The 20906-nt window shown below is 39.6% G+C and overlaps 1 protein-coding gene across 2 annotated transcripts; it reads left to right on the forward strand.

Moving 5' to 3' along the window:
* The first annotated feature begins 334 nt into the window (after positions 1-334).
* On the forward strand, positions 335-15639 carry LOC109417743 (CCHC-type zinc finger nucleic acid binding protein). Of its 2 annotated transcripts, none has more exons than XM_019691860.3 (3): positions 335-493; positions 771-1088; positions 14653-15639. In XM_019691860.3, exons 2-3 carry the CDS (start codon positions 875-877, stop codon positions 14901-14903), a joined length of 465 nt encoding a protein of 154 aa, XP_019547405.1. In that variant the 5' UTR covers positions 335-493; positions 771-874; the 3' UTR covers positions 14904-15639. The 2 variants fall into 2 exon arrangements, with proteins under 2 accessions (XP_019547405.1, XP_019547406.1); XM_019691861.3 differs by having other exon boundaries at positions 475-707.
* Positions 15640-20906: the final 5267 nt, after the last annotated feature.

The raw sequence follows: 20906 nt of genomic DNA on the forward strand, positions 1-20906 counted from the left end.
GATTTCGCGCGGTGTTGTCCTCTCGCTCGGCCGCACGCCGGCAGAGGCAGAAAACAAACGATCCGAGCGACAAGGACGCCGGCATGGGTTGCGAAGTTGCGAAAAACGCGACTTCGTCGTCATTCATGAATGGGACCGTGTTGCCGGGTGGAAGAAAGGGAATAATGTTTGCATTGGGCAAAAATTATTTGAATTTGCTGTGAGAGCTCTTCAGAAGTTGAATAATTTGGTATGTTATTGTAGAAATAGTATTGCATGTGAAATCCTATGAAAATACTTGTAAGAAAACATGTCTACAGGATAAAAACCTTGATAAAAACCGACTTTCTCACTTTCCTCACCGCGGCAGCTTTTCCGGCAACACTGGAACGCCGACGTCGCGCTTGAAGACGGCCGGGAAGAAAAAAAAATAAGACTCGATCGTACCGTGAGTGAGAAAAGAAGTGCTCTCTTGAGTGTGCGCCCGCGGACGGTTTTTGCGGTTGGTAAAAAGGTAAAAATCCGTGTTATTTCCGATATATTTTTCGAAAATCGGTTAGTTTAGTGTCCGGGCATCGATCGGTGCCTATTTTCCCGGTGAAAACTGACCGATTTGCGGGCGAAAATCCGACTCGAAAAAAGCGGTGCGCTCCGTGTGGGCAGTGTGGAAAATCGACATTTTGATTTTGTGCGTCGTGCTCCGGAATAGCCGCAAAGCTCGAAAAAATGTGTGCAAAATCGGTGGTGAAAAAATTCAGCTGAATGATAATCACTTTATTTCCCCCCTGCAGAGAGTGGTGTGGTGTAGAGGAGAGCGGAGCAGGAGATTGTGGCAGGAAAGGATCTAAACCAGAGTGAAGTAAAAGCAGAGGAACATCCATCCATCAGTCTCAGAATGTCTGGAAATACGTGCTTCAAGTGTGACCGGCCGGGCCATTATGCCCGCGATTGCCAGAACGTTGGCGGAGGCGGTGGCCGCCCGGGAGGACCCCGCGACAGACAGTTCGGCGGTGGTGGCGGCCGTCGTGAGAAGTGCTACAAATGCAACCAAATGGGACACTTTGCACGTGACTGCAAGGAGGATCTGGACCGGTGCTACCGCTGTAACGGTAAGTTCCCCCTTCTTTGTGCCGGGAGTTCTCACGCGCGACATTTCCGAACTCGCGTGTTCCTTCGCCTGTTAGCCCAGACTCTAGCGATTACTTTGGTTTATCGCTCGGAATTACCCCATCATCTCCTCAGGAACATAATCCCGGGTTTTTTGCTTCCGGGGTCGTTTTTACGACGAATTGCGATTATCACATTCAATCAATATTCGCCGCATCACCAATGCCGCTTGCGCTTGGATGTAGCGGGAATCTTCGTATGAGTATGTGTAAGCGCGAAAGGGAAACCGGTATAGGAAACCGCTGAACGATGAAAAGAGAACGATGTCAGTCAGTGGGCAGCAGGAAACATTCCACTCTAGTTGGGTTTGCATGCCGTTGATGAAACACTTTCGTGCCGTTCGTGTATTTGACGTCTCTCAATCGTCGTCGCTAGTGATGCCAGTGTCAGATTTGAACTTGACATTGAGATTAATTTATACTAAAACAAACACATCTGCGGGTTAGGGCATGATTATGACTATTATTTCGATTATGCGTCTAGTTGTTCTATTTACGTCTCTACTGGAACTCGGCCTGACTTTTTAACTTAGCTGCTAGAGATGAATAGGTCGCAATACAAAATTAATAATCGAACACACTTGAGGATGTCTGTAGATCTACAATTAGCTCAGTTGATAAGGCTATGGATCGCTAATCTGAAGACAACGCATTCGATTTCCGTTCAGGTTGGGAAGGCTTGGTTCAATCACTGATTGATCATTTTACATTCGTACATTATTGTGTGGCAAGCACAAGGATACGCTCAAGGAAGTCGAGGAGGATATATTCGTTACAGAAAGTTTCTGAATCGAATGGGTCAGCATGGTTATACACATGTTACAGAATCCTCCACATATTCCCAGTCAAATTTCTTAGTGTAGTTGCGAATTTAATTAGAATGATTTATTTTTGAAAATAGTTTCTAATGTACCGCCAGTCGGGGTGACATTGGGCCTGGGGGGGTAACTTTGGGCCAAAAATCAAGTAAGATGTTTCGCTCAAAATGCTAACATTTATTAAAGTGATTATCAAAAAGTGGATAGTATATGGTAAATATAACTTGCGTTGATCATCCGGTGTAGAAAAAAAGTCACGTTTTGTTAACGTTGAACTTTTCGTCATTGAAATCATCGTCATCATCAAACATTTGAAGGCAGTTTTATCTTTCAAAACAAAAGTTTTTGCTATGAAAATATATTCACTGTACTCCACATGAGGAATATAATGCTGTGAATATATTTTCATGATGCTTGTTTTGATTTGCAGCGAGAAAACTGCTTTTTATTTTCCGAAAAATAATGACGGATGCTTGAGCCTTAATTTTCTATTCAGTTAGGCGTACTGTACAATATCGTTGTTTTAGAATGCATAATAGAAAACATCTGAACACCGCACATATAATGAATAGCTGTTTTCTAGGTGTATTTTTTTTTTTTTTTTTGCTGGTGATGATACGGCTAAGACCAGGGTTGGTCCATCTCGCCTTCTAGGTGTATTTAGCAGTTATTTCGATAAGTTTCTTAGTTTCGTATGCTATTTTGCCTGGAAAACTTATTTTTATAGCTGTAGTACAAATAATTTATGTTGGGGGTGACGATTGTGCTACTTTTCCCCGAATGTCGTTTCCCCGAACGCCGTTTCCCCGAATGTCCCTTTTCTCCGAATGCCGTTTCCCCGATTTTTTTTTTTTGTCTTTATTATAGAGACTTTCAGCCTGGGACTGCTTCGTCTCTGTTTCCCCGAATTCCCGTTTCCCCGAAATGCGTAAGAAGTAGTTTTAATTCACTAGTTTTTATATATTCTTTGAAAATATGTATGTATACATACATGATTTAACTGCGATTTAACTAAATACAACAACTTCAACGGAAACTTTGTCAGTACTAGTTATTTCAAAAACTATATTAATTGCCATGTTAACAAAAACTTGTTAGCATTTACACTTGGAAGAAGCACCTTCTTTGAAAGAAGGGAAAATTTCTAGGAAAATTATATTAGCTGCCATGTTAACAAAAACTTGTTAGCACTAAAACCTGAAAGAACCGCCTTCTATGAAAGAAGGAAAAATTTCTAGGGGAACTATATTAGTTGTGATGTTAACAAAAACTTGTTAGCATTAAAACTGCATTTTTAAAAGAAGGGAAAATTTCTAGTGAAACTATATTAACTGCTATGTTAATTGAAACTTGAAAGAAGGGAAAATTACTAGTGATGCTATATTAGCTGCGACGTTAACAAAAATTTAAGGAACATTTTTAGTGAATCAATATTAACTATAATGTTAACAGTTCCCAAAGAACTCGAAAGAACAACCATCCTTGTAGGAAAGAAGTTTCCTATGATTAAGTGTTAGCTGTAATGCTGACAAATACTTTAGAAATAAAACTAATAAAAGCGGCCTAGGTTTAAAAAATATCCAATAGCAATTTAGCATCTAATCATTTTTTGACAGTACATCATTTTTTTCGGGGAAACGTACTTATTCGGGCAAACGGCATTCGGGGAAAAGGGTTATTCGGGGAAACGGCATTCGGGGAAACGACATTCGGAGAACCGATATTCGGGGAAAAGTAGCACAACCGGGGGTGACTTTGGGCCATATAAAAGCCATGCATTCAGTACGAGAACCTTACAAATGTGAATTAAAACAACTGAGAATAATCACATTATAATACGCATAATACGCTTTAAAGTTTTGGAAATAAATGTAAGATTTATTCAAAATAAAAAATGCACGCATATCAGTGTTCCTAGGTAGATGATGAATAAATATGACTTTCGTATTTTGAGAATGATAGTTGGAGTTTTTTTTTTTGTCTGTATTAACGAGATTTTTAACCCTAGGCTAGTTCAGCTCGGGAACCACGTTTTACTTCCCTTCCGAAGGTAGAACCCACATTTTGTGAGTATGTCGGGAGTGGGATTCGATCCCAGGTCCTCGGCGTGATAGTCGAGTGTTCTAACCACCACACCAGGTTCGCTCCTATAGTTGGAGTTATATTTAAGGGATAGTGGATGTATTGTATTGGATTATTGATCGTTTACAATGAATGTGGTCAAACTTTCACGTTTATTTGTCTAGTGACTAGACACGCTAGACACTGGTAGGGGGGTGTCCATAAACCACGTGGTCATGGGGAGGGGGGGGGGTTTGGCCAATGACCATTTTGTATGGACAAATAAAAAATTTTGTATGGGCTAATGACCACGCGGGGCGCGGGGGGGGGGGGGGGTTTGAAAAGTCCCCTAGGTTGTGCGCAAGTATCTATATATTCAATAATTTCGATTGGCTAGCGATATTTTCCCACATTGAACTGATGCAGCAAAGGGCGTTCGTACCCTTGGTTAACCCTTCAGGACGCACGCCGTTGTGAAAAGGGGCTGTTCATAAACCACGTAGACCAAATTTTGGCCATTTCAGACCCCCCCTCTCCCCCTCGTAGACTTTTGTCCATACAAAAAAATTGAAATTTGTATAAAGCGTAGACTTTGGCGAGAAGTGTAAGCAGGGATTTGAAGGAAGGAAAATAATTTTAGCTCAAATGGATTGTATAACATTTCGCGGTAAACCACTTCGCGGTAACCTATTTCGCGGTGTGCCATTTCGCGGTATGACATTTCGCGGATGATACCATTTCGCGGTATGCCGTTTCGCGGTCTATACCGTTTCGCGGTGGACCACTTTGCGGTCTGCACCGTTTCGCGGTCAGCCATTTCGCGGTTTGTACCAATTCGAAAAAAAACTGCTAATGGAACTAAGAAGGGTGAACTATTCGATCATTGTGTGTAAGGGGTCGTTTATAAACCACGAAAACCAAAATTTGAACAACTCAGATCCCCCTTCTCTCTCTTGTCATCTTTTGACCATATAAAATTTCGAAAATTGTATGGAGCGTGGACTTTGACCAGACCTCCCTCTTCCAAAATGTCTAAGTGGTTTATGAGCGACCCGAATTTGTTTGTGCATTTGTGCATGTATGCGAAAGAACGGAAACATTAATTAACAGGCAAACATCAGTTTCAACATCGACTTAACACTTAAAATATAAAGTGGATATTTGAGTGCTGCTTTATGCGTGTGGAAAAATCAGCACACTTGGCAAAGTGTGTACTGATAGCTTAAGGCTGACTCTCGAAGTGCTGAATGCACATAAGGCTGCAACAATGTAAGCATTACTTAAGGTTGCAATAACAAAAGGCTGAAGATAGATTATGTTGAACATTCTAGAATGCATACGTCGTTGAAAATATTCTCATAAGAGATTTTTCATTCTTTTTAGCATAGTCTATTCTTTTGAGACATACTATCACGACTACGTGTCACCTGGGAACCACTGTATACTGCGTATAAAAATCAAATGATATTATGCTTATGAGCATAGTACTGCAAGAGCGGTTTTGTAAGCGACTGCTTTTGTATTAACGACACCAATTGAAAACTAGCCGTATCACTATTTCAATTTTCAACTACAGGCTTTTCATATTTTCGAGATTCAGCCTTATGTATCCAAACATTTGTGATTTCAGCCTCACGTGTTTCGGCCTGTCTCGAACTCTAACTTGAAAGAACAGTTCATGAAAATAAGAAGGGTGAACTCTTAGTTAATGGTAAGTACATTTGTGCGTGCGTCTATGCTGGCCCATATAGCCGAAATCGTTAACGCGCGGGTATTCAACAAGACCATACTGAGGGTACGGGGTTCGATTCCCGGTCGGCCCAGGATCTTTTCGTAATGCGAATTAGGGTCTGGGACCATTTGGGCAGGAGCACCTATTTTGGGCACTTGCTGTTATAACTCAGTCAAATTCAAACCAATTGATATGAAATTTTGTACATGGCTAGATACTGTGCGTATCTGAACATGTTCCAAAAATTAAGTCAATTGGCTGAAAATTGACTGAGCTACACCAGCAAATGCCCAAAATAGGTGCTCCTGCCCAAATGGTCCCAGACCCTATCTTGTCTTGTATCAGTCTAAACCAGAAATGTTTAAAAGAAGGGAAAATATTCGATAAAAAAGTTAGCAGCTTAACAATAAACTCAAAAGAACGACATATGTATTAATAAAAGAAGGGAACATATCCTATGATGATATTACTAGTTGAATGCCAACAACTATCCTTACAGTGTAACTAGAAAGAACAGCCTATGTTTAAAAGAAGGGCAATTATTAGATGAAAACATTGGCATTGGTTGATGCCGAAAACTATTTTAAATGATAACTCGAAAGAACAGCCTATGTAAAAAGAAGGAAGGAGGAATTTACTATTTGTGAAAATTTTCTTCGATGCAAAAATTGCGACCTGGCTATGTAGGGCCTGGGACCATTTGGGCAGGGGGGCTATTTTGGGCACTTGCTGTTATAACTCAGTCAATTTGAAACCAATTGACTTAATTTCGAAAATTCAAGTCAATTGGTTCAACATTGACTGAATTATAGCAGCAAGTGCCCAAAATAGGCCACCCTACCCAAATGGTCCCAGACCCTATTATACAACAAATGATTTTGCATTTTTCCCAATCAAAGAATATTCTTTAAATATCAAAGCAGCCAAATTTGTAATATTTAAATACAATAATCTACCATTTTATTTAATAATTGTATGTATGCATGTGTACGCGTTGGCGTGCGTGCGTATCTTGAAAGACTTGCTCACAATGTGTGAATGTGCTTAAGAGATAAACTAAAATTAGGAACCGATTAATACCGCGAAACGGTATACCGCCAAATGGTAAACCGCGAAAGGGTAAACCTCGAAAAAGTATAGACCGCGAAACAGAAAACCGCGAAATGGTTCAAACCGCGAAATGGTCCACCGCGAATTGGTTGACCGCGAAATGGTTTACCGCGAAATGTCGGACAACCCTCAAATGTGGTTCCAACTTTCTATTCCTGGATGAATTCCAATAGAAACTAATGGAACATTTTTGGAAGAATTCCTAGATTTTTTTCGGAGAAACCTTAGAAGCAACCCCTGGAGCAAACCCTAATTAATTAGAAATAGATTCTTGGAGGAATCTATGGAGGGAAACCTCGGAAACTTCGTAGAACAACTTCTGGAGGTACTTCCAGAAAAAAAACCTGGATAAATGTCAGGCGAAATTACTGGAGTAACCCAAACAGGGATTGCTTAAGATGAGAAATCCCAGCGGAAATTCTTGGAGAAGTATCATCAGAAATTGCTGAAGTAATCTTAGCAGGAGTTCCACCATATTCCTGGAGCAATACAAAGTGAAATTCTTGGAGGAATTCTTCAAGGAATACTTGGAGAAATTTCTGAATAAAACTCTGCATAAATCCCTGGAAGAATCTACAGAAAGATTCCTGCTAAAATCCATGGAGCAATCTTTCTATAGGGTGTCTACTACCTGGAATAACCGAGAATCCTCAGGGAATTTTATTTAACATGGAAAAACCTAAAATACTCAGTAAATATCGTGAATACTCACAGGGTGGCCACCCTGTCGGGAATTTCGGGAAAACCGGGAAAAGCTCGGGAATTCGAAACCACCGGGAAAAAGTCGGGAAAACCTCGGGAATTGTTGCTAGCCACCGGGAATTTCCAAGATTATAAAATTTGTACAGTCTCCAGAAGCATAAGTACGAGAATCTGTGAGAAATGCAGTCAACAACTGTAGAACTTTATAACATAGTGGGTGAACTGGCGTAAAAACCATTAGTTAATCATAATGATGTTGCCTAACATCACAATTTGAACAATTTCAAAAATATTCTGAAGAACATTCTGGTGAAAAGACTGGTTGAGACACATTCAAATATTTATAAATTCATATGTCACTTATGCATTTTAGGATATACATGTTCCTGAAAACATCAAGCGTCCTAATAAAAGTTTTATAAAACATAACAAAAATTATAACTTCTTTCTAAACACATTTTCTTGTACAATCTCTAGGAGAATAGCCTTTGCCCTTTGAGCGAAAAGTCTTTGAGAAATTTGGATAGGATGCTAATAAAATTTTGAGTGAATGAATGAATTGCCCCAAGAATAAATTAAAATTAAAAATTAGGAAATTCTGGATGAGTAATGCTGGTGAAAACATTCTTACAATTTGAAAATAGTTAGTGAAAAACAATTGAAAGAATATTTGAAGGGATTTTTAGTACATATCTGATGGAATTCCTCAAAGCACGCCTATTGTAGTTCATAAAAGTATTTCTTATATTTTGTTTGAAAGATTTCTGTTGTTTTTCATGAAGTTCTTGGATGCACTCATTTATTGAACTTGTGAATAAAAATGTTCGAAGAAAACCGGTGTAAAGTATCGGGAAAATCCCGTTTTGGTGAAGCTTTAGCAGAAGTCCCTGGTAAAACTCATGGTTCAGCAAATTCTCGAAAATTTTGAGTATTCGTAGTTTCTAGTTAAACTACCAATTGAAATTCTCGCGGGAGTTCCAGTGAGTATTCAAAAGCATCCGGAGCAATATAGTTGTATGATTTATGGAAATAAATAATTCCCAAATAATGAATCTGCCTCTACATTTTGGGGGAAATACTTTCTCAAAAACTACTCTTTCAGGAATTCCTGGAGAAATTCTTGACATATCTAACAATGTGATCAGAAATTAAATCTCTGAGACCTTCATATTGCAATCGCTGGATGAAATAACTGAATGTTAGACGAGTATCAGACAAAATCTAAGAGAGAGAGAGGAGAGAAACCTGCCTGACTTTCTGCAGTAGCCATTTACGGTACCATAACGCCACTGGTTTTCTATTAAAATATCTTGAAAATGACCATCAAAAATACTACACGAAAGATTTTCCAAGAAATCGTTTCCAAAATTCTTTCACGAGTATTCTTTCCAGATATTCCACCAGAAGTTCATCCAGAATGTTTTTTTCTGGGCATTCTGTTATTGCCTATTCGTTTCCCAAACAAACTTACCAAGAATTTTTCAGAAGAGTTTTGGAATATTACTAAGAAATCCACTAATAAGAAGTTCGTAAATCCTATAATCATACTGAGAATTTCGACCCCCTCAGGATTATCTTTTTTATTTTTATTTGCTTAAACAACTGCAATTTGTACTAGTTGGTCATCTATGAATTTAAGGAATGTTTAATGAAGATGTCGTAATTTCAATGCCCATCATTGGAGGAATGTTACAGATACGAGACAAACTACACATAACTTATTTTCAAGTTCATATGAATACTATGTTAAATCCAAGGATTTGAAAATATTCAATATTAATTCTCTTAAATTTTTCTTAGTAAGTTACGTTTAATTTTCACTGTAAATCATTCTATTTTAGAATCGGGAAAAATTTCAAAAGCCTATCGGGAAAACCGGGAAAAACTCGGGAATTTTATTTCCCGCTCTGAGTGGCCACCCTGTACTCAGGGAAATTTTACATCGATGAAAAAAGTTTTCGATTACTGTTAGTGTATCTATCTAGAAAACCGGCTACAACGATTTTTCCAGAAATTCTGTTAGGGTTTGTTTCTGGATTTTTTTTTGCGTTTCATTTCTTCTGGAATTTTTACGGGGATCGTACAGAATTTTTCTAGAGATTCTAGAGAGTTATCGTGGATTTAACCCGAGATCTCCACAAGAGTTTCTCGCAGGATATACCACAGATGATGTCGCGGATTTTTTGTTACGAGTTGCTCTCGGGATTCCTCTTGAAGGAGTTATTCCTGGGATTTCTACTAAAGATCTTCCAACGGTTTTACGCAGTTTTTCACTAATTTTCCTGCAGGAATTCCTTCCATGATTTCTTCCGAAGTCTCTCCTGTGATTTCTTAAAAAAAAATCCGATGGTTTTCTTCTAGAGTTTCTCCTTGGGTTTCTACAGAAATTTCAGCTGGTATATTTCCCAAAGGTTCTCGCGGGATTTCTTTCGAGATTTCTCTCGGAGCTTTTAAGAGAAAGATTCCTTCCAGTTTTGGTCCTAGAGATGTCTCTCAGAGTTTTTCAGAATTTATACTGAACTTTCTCCTAAGATGTTTTTTTTTTCCTGTTTGGGTTTGTCACTGCGACCAGTTTTTAGATCTATACCTAGTGACATTACCCGTATCCTTAGTGTAGTGCATGTCGCATTACTCAATTGCCATTGAGGGACAATAAAGTATCGATTTTTAAAAGGTTTTCTTCAGATGGGCGAAAGAATGAAACGGAGCTTGAACAATTTAAACTAGCTTTATTGTAATTATGTGTTAGGCGATCTACCCACGCTACGGGCTCCGTTAAAGATCGAGCATCTTTTAAACCCCCTCAACCATTCATCCCTCAGCATGGGTCGCCTGACACCTTGGATTGGGGTTACCTGTTTGGTGGACTTTTACGCCCAGAACAGGTGGTCCGTAGTGCTATTCTAAGCCGGCAGCTACACGGGCAATTCCTTGTATAGTTGTAGTTCATTATTAAATTTCTTGCAGTGAGCCACCTGACATTATTTTCTTAGGTTTATCGGGATTATTCCCAGAGCTCTTCCCGGAATCTCTACCAGAAATTATCACAAGATTCTGGATGCTCCTCTTTGGGATTTCTTTAAAAATTGCTCCAAGAGTTTTTGCAGGATTCCCAAGGAGGAATCCCAGGAGGAAATAATAAGGAAATTTAAGAAGGAACTTTGAAAACCTCCAAAAGTAACCCCGGGAGAAATTACGTGCGAAATCCGGCAAGGAAATTCACGAGAAATATCTGCAAAAATTCCGAGAAATACTGTTGGATAACTATCCCGAAACCACTAAGAGAAATTTCTGGAAATTTTTTGGAGAGATCTCGCGAGGATTCCAGCGACATTGTGAAACATTTCGGAAGGAGCTATTTATGGAAGCGAATTCGTAAAAACCTCAGAATAAACTTGGGAAAACGGGAAAAAGAAAGATCTTTGATAATTTCAAGGAAAAACTCTGCGAGAGACTGGAAATTAATTTAAAGGAGGAATTCTGGAAAGATTTGAAGGAAGAATCCTGCCGTGTGCAGCATAGTTGTCCCATGTTAATAGGAAATCCCATAGAACATGGGACAACTATGCTGCACACGGCAGAATCATGGGTAGAATTTCGAAATCTACACCATTAGCACAGTGTCCAAACATCCAAGTTCAAATTCAAAACTGTGTATGGAATTTAACAATCAAAGTCTGTAAAATTACTGATTGAATTCTGGAATGTTTTTTTTTTCTGATTTTTTAGACTATTTGGAAGTCATTGTTGGTGGAAATATCAAAGCAATTTCTTGCAATTAACCCAACAGAACTTTGGGAAAAGTTTAGAAATATTACTCAACCGACTTTTGCATTATATTCGAAAGAGTTTTGTTCTTGAACGAATTAAGCGATTTGGTGGAATCTCTTGGATAATAATTAATAAATCTTGCGCATTTTTCCTTAAAATTTTTAACTCAGGTTTTGAAAATATTTCTGTATAGTTTTTGAGAAGTATAGACGTTTTGTAAAACTCGGGCTAATTTAACATTTAAAATTCCCCCTGCAAAAACCTGGAAATCTCAAGGAATTTTATTTTGTTTAATGAGTATACAACCTGTTATAGAAATTTCTAGAAGAAATAATTTGAGAACTTTCTCCAGAGATTTCCCTAAGATTTTTCCAGAAATACCTCCACAAGTATCTCATGGCATTCCTCTATGGATTTCAACAGGCATTTCGTTAGCAATTCTTTCAGAGATTCCTTCAGATATTTCTCTCGGAATTTTTCCGTACAATGAAGGGTCAACATTATTTTAGGGCAGAGGGGCGTCTAGTGTATGGAATATTGGCAATGGAAGAGGTTTAACCTCCACAACCCCTCCTTTTTGCAAGGGCTTGCCTTCTGAGATTCTTTCAGAAATTCCTCTAGAGAACGAGCTTGGTAGTCTAGTGGCTATCGCTTCTGATTTGTATGCAGAAGGTCCTGGTATATGCCTGACCCGTCGCTTTCCTCCTAGGTACTTTGTATGTTTCTAAATACTTTCTCCCTCATTTCTACACTGAGGCAAAAAAACTTAGGAAGAGCATAAGATCCCCTTAAGATTTGGTGACACTACGATTACTGTTGAAAGTCATAAATTTCACTTATGATTAAGAGGGCGAAAAATTTTATGTCCAGCCACTTATTAAAATCATAAGTTTTGCTTAGAAATAGCATTGAATCAAAACTATAACTATCATATGTTTGCTCTTATTGGAATCAACTACCGAAACTTATAGAAATCAATATTGGTAATTATGAATGTCATATCGCAAGCAAAATGATATTCGTATTCATAAATTATTGTCGATTTTTTGATGAAATAATTCTGCTCCAACTCATGTCATGTGGCTTGAATTACCGCGTAAGTAAAATGATCGATTTCTCTTCATCGACCGGAATAAAGTGACAAGGAGAGAATTCGATTGTACTTCCATTTAGTAATGCAAGTTTGCATGGTTTGTTTTTACCACACAATGCAGTCAAACTTGCTTCTTGTCACTTTTACGAAAAACGCTAGCATCGACTAAGAGGAATCGATCATTTTACTTACGTATAATTGCATTGTTGTTGTTGATTTCGGAGAATTCATGGGCACTTAAATAAAATCAATTCGATTTTGAGCATGCGATAGCTCCGAAAACTGATCTGTGAGTAATGCTTGTTTGTCCAAGACGCGGCAAGCTGGAATCCATACCCTCATTGTAAAGATTTTCATAGATTTCAATTATGGCTTTTTCACAACCATGCCGCTTATGTCAATCGTAAGTTGTAGATATGGAGCGCGTTCGCGACAACTATAAAATCAATAAGCGAGTAATGAAACAGAGAAATCGTCCGTTCATAAGTTGCGACTTATTAAATTCCTAAGTATTTTTGCCTCAGTGTACATATATAACTCAAGTATTAAGTAGAATATTTTTTTCACTTTGAGCCCGAAACTAAGCATGAAAACTATTAAAATTTTGCCAAAATTCTGATTTTTCCAATAAAATACGTGTTTCTGAACGGTGTTTGGTATTTATCTATTTTAAAACGATTTTTTAAAGGTACAGTTTATTCACAGCATTCTTAGGCAACAAAAATATCTACAAAACCAAGCTAAAATTAAAAAAAATAAAATTGGTCAAACGGTTAAAAAGTTATAGGACCCTAAAGATAAAAATTTTTGTAAAAAGAAGAAAAAAAAATAATTAAATCTTCAAAAACTCATATTTTGCGTGACTTTGGAAAAAAATGATGTTCTACGAGTTTATTTGAAATTTAATTTGTGAGAAATTCATAAAAAAAAGATTGAAAATCGGTTGAAAATTTAGAAAGTTATGGCACTTGAAGTGAAAACACCTTTTTATTACTCGAAAATTCAACTTTGAAGCGATTGCGCGACCTCTAAATCTCAATATTTTTGGCTTAAACTCAGAGGTTTCTCTTTTTGTGTCATTTGAATCCAAAAGAGCTTACGAATTCCAGGTTTCAACAACTTTTGAAAAATAAGCCGCAGGCTACAGTATAGCCATTGCTAGAACAGAAACGAATTGAAAAATTCGTTTCTCTTTCTTCCAACTTTCACAGCACAGTATCAATCTATCAGATAACGCCTACAAGTTACGCAATCAAGCGAACTGCGTCGCAAACACACTAAACTAGCACCTTACGCCTGGCATCCATGCACCAATGTGTGAACCCTCTGCCAACCATATCCCTCCAACATCCGATTGAATTCGTGCAGACTCAGAGGTATATTCGGTCTGCTGTGGATACAAATTGTAGGATTGAAGGATACCTGAACCGGAGGATAGCTCAGGGTTGATTGTTGGGTGACTCGATGGGCAATTGGTGGCTGCTTCACGATAGGTTTCTTCCACGCAAATCACAACGCACGACACTTCATTGAAACTAACATTTTAATACAAACACAACTCTATACTCTACATTTATTTACGTAATTCTAACACAAATTCTTAAACTAATAACAGGGTCACGCAGGACCGTCTTCGACCGAGGGTTACTTCTCACTGATTTAAAATTCTCATCTAACCAGCCAAATCACCTATAAACAGTCCATGGTGAATATAAACTACTACCTGAAAACCCGAAACCAAAATTCTCCCGCTCCGTATCATCGCACATGATCATTCTTCGACTGTCTTCTATCTGCATCGATGACGTCACCACAGGCATGATCGAAAGCGAAAGTGATCTGCGTTGGATCTAGCTGTAGCCGGTGATACAGAAATCGACAGAACAAAGACCAGGCTGCTTGAACGTTCGCTACCGTATTTTTGCAGATCAGAGTTGTTAGGGTGGTCCTCACAGACACAAATGATTGCAATCATCACTTCTTTCCCTTTCTTCACATTGACCTGCAACGTGACGTTGACATAAAGGGCATTTGACATAAGGCACATTTGGCATAATGAATATGTGAAATATTTTGAAAAAGATCTTACATCGTGCGTTTAGAGATGTTTCAGCTTTGCATTGTGATTCTCGAGTTTGTAAACATTACATTTTCTTTTCTGCGACCATGCTCTTGCTTCAATATTTGACATGTACTATCCAATCTTCTCCCAATTTCCAGGAAGCGGCCACATCGCCCGCGACTGTAGTCTCTCACCGGATGACTCTTGCTGCTACAACTGCAACCAGAGCGGCCATCTGGCGCGCAACTGCCCGGAGAAGAGCGACCGGGACATGAACGTGTCGTGCTACAACTGCAACAAGAGTGGTCACATCTCGCGGAATTGCCCCACCGGGGACAAGAGCTGCTACAGCTGCGGCAAGATTGGACACTTGAGTCGCGACTGCACAGAGAACAAGGGTCGCGATTAGAAGTCGGGTTATGCGTCGTCGTGGTGCGTCAGCAGCAGCAGCAGCAACAATATTAACAACAACAACAACACTGTCGGCAGCAGCAACGTTTTGAACCACAGCAACAGTTTGAACCACATCAATAATAACCATAGCAACAACAACAACACTAATAATAACAACGGTGCGGCCATGGCCTACTATCGCTTGCCGCCGCCAATGCCTCCCCCGCAAGACCAGCAAAAGCAGCAGCAACAACAACAACAGCAGCACCTATTTGGTGGTCTGAATCCGTTCCAAAGCAACCATCTTCAGCAGTCCCATGCCCAATCAACCGGTCATCACCATCATCATCATCAGCAGTTCCCAACCTATTCCGTCGAGAATGCGCTGAAAATGACGCCGCCGCAACAAAATGCTGCTTATCTGCTGCAACAACAACAACAACAACAGCAACAACATCATAAGAACTCTTACTACAACAGCGCCTCGTCCCCAATCGGGGCCCATCTCGGGCATTACACCGCCGTCGTCGGTGGATCCAACAGTAATCCCGGTTCGACCGGATCCGCTGGCGGGGGAGGAGGAGGGACTAGTGCTGCCGTCGCCGCCGCCGCTGCTGCTGCCACCCTTCACGCAAGCAAACCACGATTCAAGTTATAATATACACTTTGATGATAACAAGAAAATGATTATAAATAATAATTGAACGAATGATTCACAGAAAAAAAGAAGTTTGATGAAATCAAAAAAATAAGGAAGAGGAAGCAGAGCAAGGAGTAAATTATCTTTCACAGAAAAAAAAATGGAAACATGAAACACTAGAAACCAACCATTTAATATACACACACAAACAAACAAACACACACTCACTTAAGAGAGGAAGGAGGCGGAGAGGATTGTTTTTTTCCTACCTAATTTTTACGTGTGGTTTGAAAGAGAGCTGTACGAAACCGCCCAAATTATACCTTTTACAATTAATATTCAGTTTTTTTTTTGTTCGTATGGAGAGAGTAAATAAAGAGGCCAGGAGAGAGCAGAACCCCAACGAGGAAGGTTTACACAAAAAACGTTTGTTTTTTTTTTTCGTTTATTTCCATTTTTTTATTTTCCTACTTTAATTACACACTACCTAAGTTAAGGTTGAGGGTGACAGTAAATGGAAGCGTTCTCTGATTGTGGAAAATCGAATTTGTTTTTCGTTTGCTTCCAAATTCCATTTGAAAGTCTCTTTTCTGTCGCATTAGAGATGTCTGTCTATTAGATCGAAGATTTTGTTTTTACACGGAAACGAAATGACGTCACTGTTTTCGGCATGGATCTTAGGAATTGGATCACGTGGGTTAAAAAATACTCTGTTGTATTTGCTTTGAAGAATATAAGGAAATACCACAGATTCGCTGTAATTCCTTCTAGAACAGCCGCTGACATTTGCATTATGACTACAGTAATACAGAGCAGAAAATCAGAACCTTTCAAATGCGCATTAGTTCCTTTGAACCGTAGCTAATAACACCGATTCAAACGCCGTGATGTATGCAGCACTCAAACCACTTAGTCCTACGAGGCCGGATGGTCTCATATATTTGACCCCGACAATCAAAACGGAGTACATATAACAAACATGGCCGAGATCAGCGAGTTGGCAACCTCGGAGATAACAATTCGGTCACGATGGTCTCTTGACAACAGATCAGATGAAACGCCCCAATATATGCAACGATAACGCTTATGATGACAGCCAGCACTTTCAGCAGATATGATGTTTGAGTTTCGATTTGCTTTTGAGACTTCTGCTATTCAGATGTTTATGACGGAGACGTTGTTTACATTTTGAGTGCTGTAAATATTGAACTAGTATATTTATCTTATAATCTGGCTCGAGTAAGATCCCGTGAGTTCCAATGACTGACTCATGAATACAAAAGAAATCTCCTGCTATTACTTCTTTAAAAATATTAATCAACACCCTTTTTAGTAGAAACAAAGAAAGGCTGGGGGCCTTCAGAGGACGCACTGAATGATGACCAGACCAACACAAACCAATAAGCCCTCTGTATGTTACCAGCTGCCTCATTTCGATCTTATGTTCGTTTCTCTTCGTAATCCTCCCGATTCGCAACGACTCACAGAACACACATAACACGAAACATAATACAACGCTAAGTTTGGCATAGAAAAAGATTTAACGTTTATAAATTGGGAAACATTTAAGAAAATTACAAAATCATAGATCTTTGCGTCGTATTAGAATAATGCAAACAAAATATTTACTAAATAAAATTTGATTGAATAAATATGAATCTAATGAACAAACTCTATAAACACTGCAAAGGAAATAAGAAAATCCAGATTTTAGTGTCGATAAACGTCTATATACTAAAACAAGCAAAATGTAATCGTACAAAAAACGAACAAACAAGAAGCAGAAGAACACGCGGAGAAAGAAAAGTGCAGGAAACACTATAATAACCAAATGACAGGAAACAGGAGATGGGAAAACGAGCGGTCAAAACTAATTGATACAAGAAACAACCAGTGAATTGCAGTGCCCGAAAAGCGGAGAGCAAATAGAAAACGGGAAACAAGCAGGAGAATAGGTACACATAAAAACACGATTCAAGCTATGTTATTCTTTTTTAAACTGTGATAACAGCCAAATCTTGAAGCAGAGAACGCAGAAAAAGTACGGAAAGCAGGAGAACTACTAATTAAACAAACACGTGTAAACTACGGAAGCAACGTTCATTCACAAAAACATATTTTTTCTCTCTAGGACTAGGGATTCTGAGCAACCAGGCCGTCCCGACACCCCGGAAGGTTGCTTTTCGGCAGCGGAAGTTTTAGAAATACAAACGCATGTTACAAATTTAACATAGGAAAAAATCTACAATATGGGGAAACTCAAAGTTTCGCAAAGTTTCGGTTCGATGGAAGCCGTTTCCTTAGCCGTCCTCGCATTTACAAGAAAAGGAGAAAACGGGAAGAAGTTTCTCACACATCAATGATTCATCGACTTCGGTGTAAAATTTCGGTACAATTGTCGTTGATCTGCGAAATTTTATCAAAATCTCGTCATCGAAGTCGGTGATTTGTTTTTAGCGTGCAACCTGCGCAGGTCTCACGCGCACCGGTGATCGAACTTTCTTCAAGCGACACAGACCGTGGAAACCTGACAATGAAGCAACTATTACGTGTTATCGTTTTATGATAACGTTGTCACTTTGTTTAGAATGCATTTTGTTCACCTTTTATACAAACACACTAACAAAACCGGAAATGAAGAAGACGGAACTTAAAGCTACAGTTGCAGTAATTTTTAAAACTCACGCGAAGACGACCCATAAATGGCGAAAAAGGAGAGCAAATTAACGCAAACAACAAAAAATGCAAAGAGTACCTTTAAAACGAAAACAAACGATTAATTTAAAGAGAAAGACGAGAGATATTTTTACAAATTGAAGAAAACACATTTTTCGTGTGACCAAAAAATCGAAAGCTAAAACCAGAGTTGGACAGTCAGTGCGGCGCTACGAAGCGTACAATTCTAATATTCCTAAGTGCTCAAAGGTGAAAGGCGAACATGGAGAGAACCAAGAGAAGAACACGTTCTTAGGAGGTACTTACCCAAACAAAATCAGCAAAAGCAAGAGAAGGTAACCTTCTCAAATCTCAGGAACCGAAATTCTCTTTTGACGATTTCTAAAATCGTCCCACAAAGAGAACAAAGGCACGACGAGAGAGGAGATAGTAACGAACTTAACACTCAACACACATTTACAAACATCCATACAAACACAAACACACTAGCGAACAGAGAAGGTAGACAACACCGCAGAAAAAATCAACCAAGTTCTTTTATTGCTAACTGTCGAACGACGAGAGATGGAGAGCTGCTGGCAGGAGAGTTAAAAAAGAAAACACAGAATAATCGTTAACCCCCGGATCAACATCAACAAACCTACAAAAAAAAACGAAAATTGATAAAACAAAAACAGTAGAAAAAAAAACATCAAGACTAGCGAAAAACCAACCAAACCAATCCCCATTGTGTATTGTAAACTGCGAACAAGGAGAAGGAGAAAGAAAGTCACGGCGGAGTAGAAGACGCAAAAGGAAAGAAGGAGAAGAACACAAAACACGAAGAACAAAACAGAAGAAGGCGAAAAGAAAACTGCTAATAAAAAAGGAAATCTTTAAGATTACAAGAAAAAAAATACTATTATTATTATATAACTCTGAACTCTATTGCAAAACTTAAAATGGCAGAAAAAAAACACAAGAACATGAAGAACATTATTGATGATGGTAAATTGCAGATAAGAAGAAAAATCCTACAAAATACAAACTTTTTACGCGTAAGAAGAGTTGTGAACAAAAAAAGTTTTAAAACTGAGAAAAATTGGGAGCTTTTTTTGTTTCAGTGAATGATGACGGCCTTCACCAAGAAATTTTCAACAAATTCGGGGTGGCGGGCGCGGTGATTCCTCCCTGGAGCCCTTTGCCATCATGTACTTTGTCTTCGACACATTAATGACTAATCCGATTCGCCTGGCTTCACTCTTTAGTCGGATGTACGTTTCCGCCATCGTCTCAAATTTACGAGCCATAATATCTATATCATCAGCGAAACCAAACAGCTGAACGGACTTCGTGAAAATCTCCTTATTACATCTTCTAATGCAATGTTGAACAGCAAGCACGAAAGAACATACCATTGAGCAATGGTATGTTCTTTCGTGCTTGCTGTTCAACATTGCATTAGAAGATGTAATAAGGAGATTACTGATAGGATAGCACTGTTACCCTCTGCGAGATTCGAAGGGACTCGAGAGTGTCCCTGATACTCGAACTACGCACATCACTCGATCCATCGTCGCCTTGATCAATCGTATCAGTTTATCCGGGAATCCGTATTCGTGCATAATCTGCCGTAGCTGTTCTCGATCGATTGTATCATACGCCGATTTGAAATCGATGAACAAATTATGTGTGGGCACGTTGTATTCGCGGCATTCCTGCAACAACTGGCGGATGGCGAGCATCTGGTCCGTTGTAGCGCGTTCACCCATAAATCCAGCCTGATATTGCCGCACGAACTCTCTTGCAATCGGTGATAGACGGCGGCATAAAAGTTGAGAGAGTATCTTGTAGGCAGCGCTCAGTAGTGTGATCGCGCGGTAGTTCCCGCAATCCAACTTGACGCCCATTTTGTAGATGGGACACACGATAGCTTCCATCCACTTCTCCGGTAATACTTCCTCCTCCCAAATCTTGGTAATGACCCAGTGTAGTGCTCTCATCAGTGCTTCTCCACCGTATTTTAGAAGCTCGCTTGGTAGTTGATCTGCTCCAGCGGCTTTGCTGTTTTTCAACCGGCCAACCTCCTCAATCTCTTGGAGGTCAAGGGCCGGAAATCTTTCGTCCTGTGCACATACTCCAAGATCTGTTACCACGCCACCTTCGGTACTTGCAACGTCGCCATTGAGGTGCTCATCGTATTGCTGCCGCCACCTCTCGACCACCTCACGCTCGCTCGTGAGAATATTCCCGTGATTATCTCAGCACATGTCGGCTTGTGGCACAAAGCCTCTGCGCGAGCGGTTCAGCTTCTCGTAAAACTTTCGTGTGTCCTTAGCGCGGTACAGCTCTTCCATCGCTTCGCGATCTCATTCTTCCTGCTGGCGCTTCTTCATCCGGAAGACTGAGTTCTGCCTGTTCCGCGCCTGTTTGTAACGTGCCTCATTCGCTCTCGTACGGTGTTGCAGCATTCTCGCCCATGCTGCATTCTTCTCGTTTTTCAACTGTTCACATTCGCCGTCGTACCAGTCGTTTCTGTGATTCTGAGTCGCGAAGCCTAGTGCTGTAGCCGAGGTACTACCTATGGCGGATCGGATGTCCCTCCAGCTATCTTCAAGTGTAGTTGCGCCAAGCTGCTCTTCCGTTGGTAGGGCCACTGCTAACTGTTGCGAGTAGTCTTGAACCACTTCTACGTTACGCAGATGCTCGATGTTGAGTCGCGGC

This window comes from Aedes albopictus, chromosome 2, assembly GCF_035046485.1.
Source record: "Aedes albopictus strain Foshan chromosome 2, AalbF5, whole genome shotgun sequence".
In the NCBI taxonomy this organism is placed as follows: domain Eukaryota; kingdom Metazoa; phylum Arthropoda; class Insecta; order Diptera; family Culicidae; genus Aedes; species Aedes albopictus.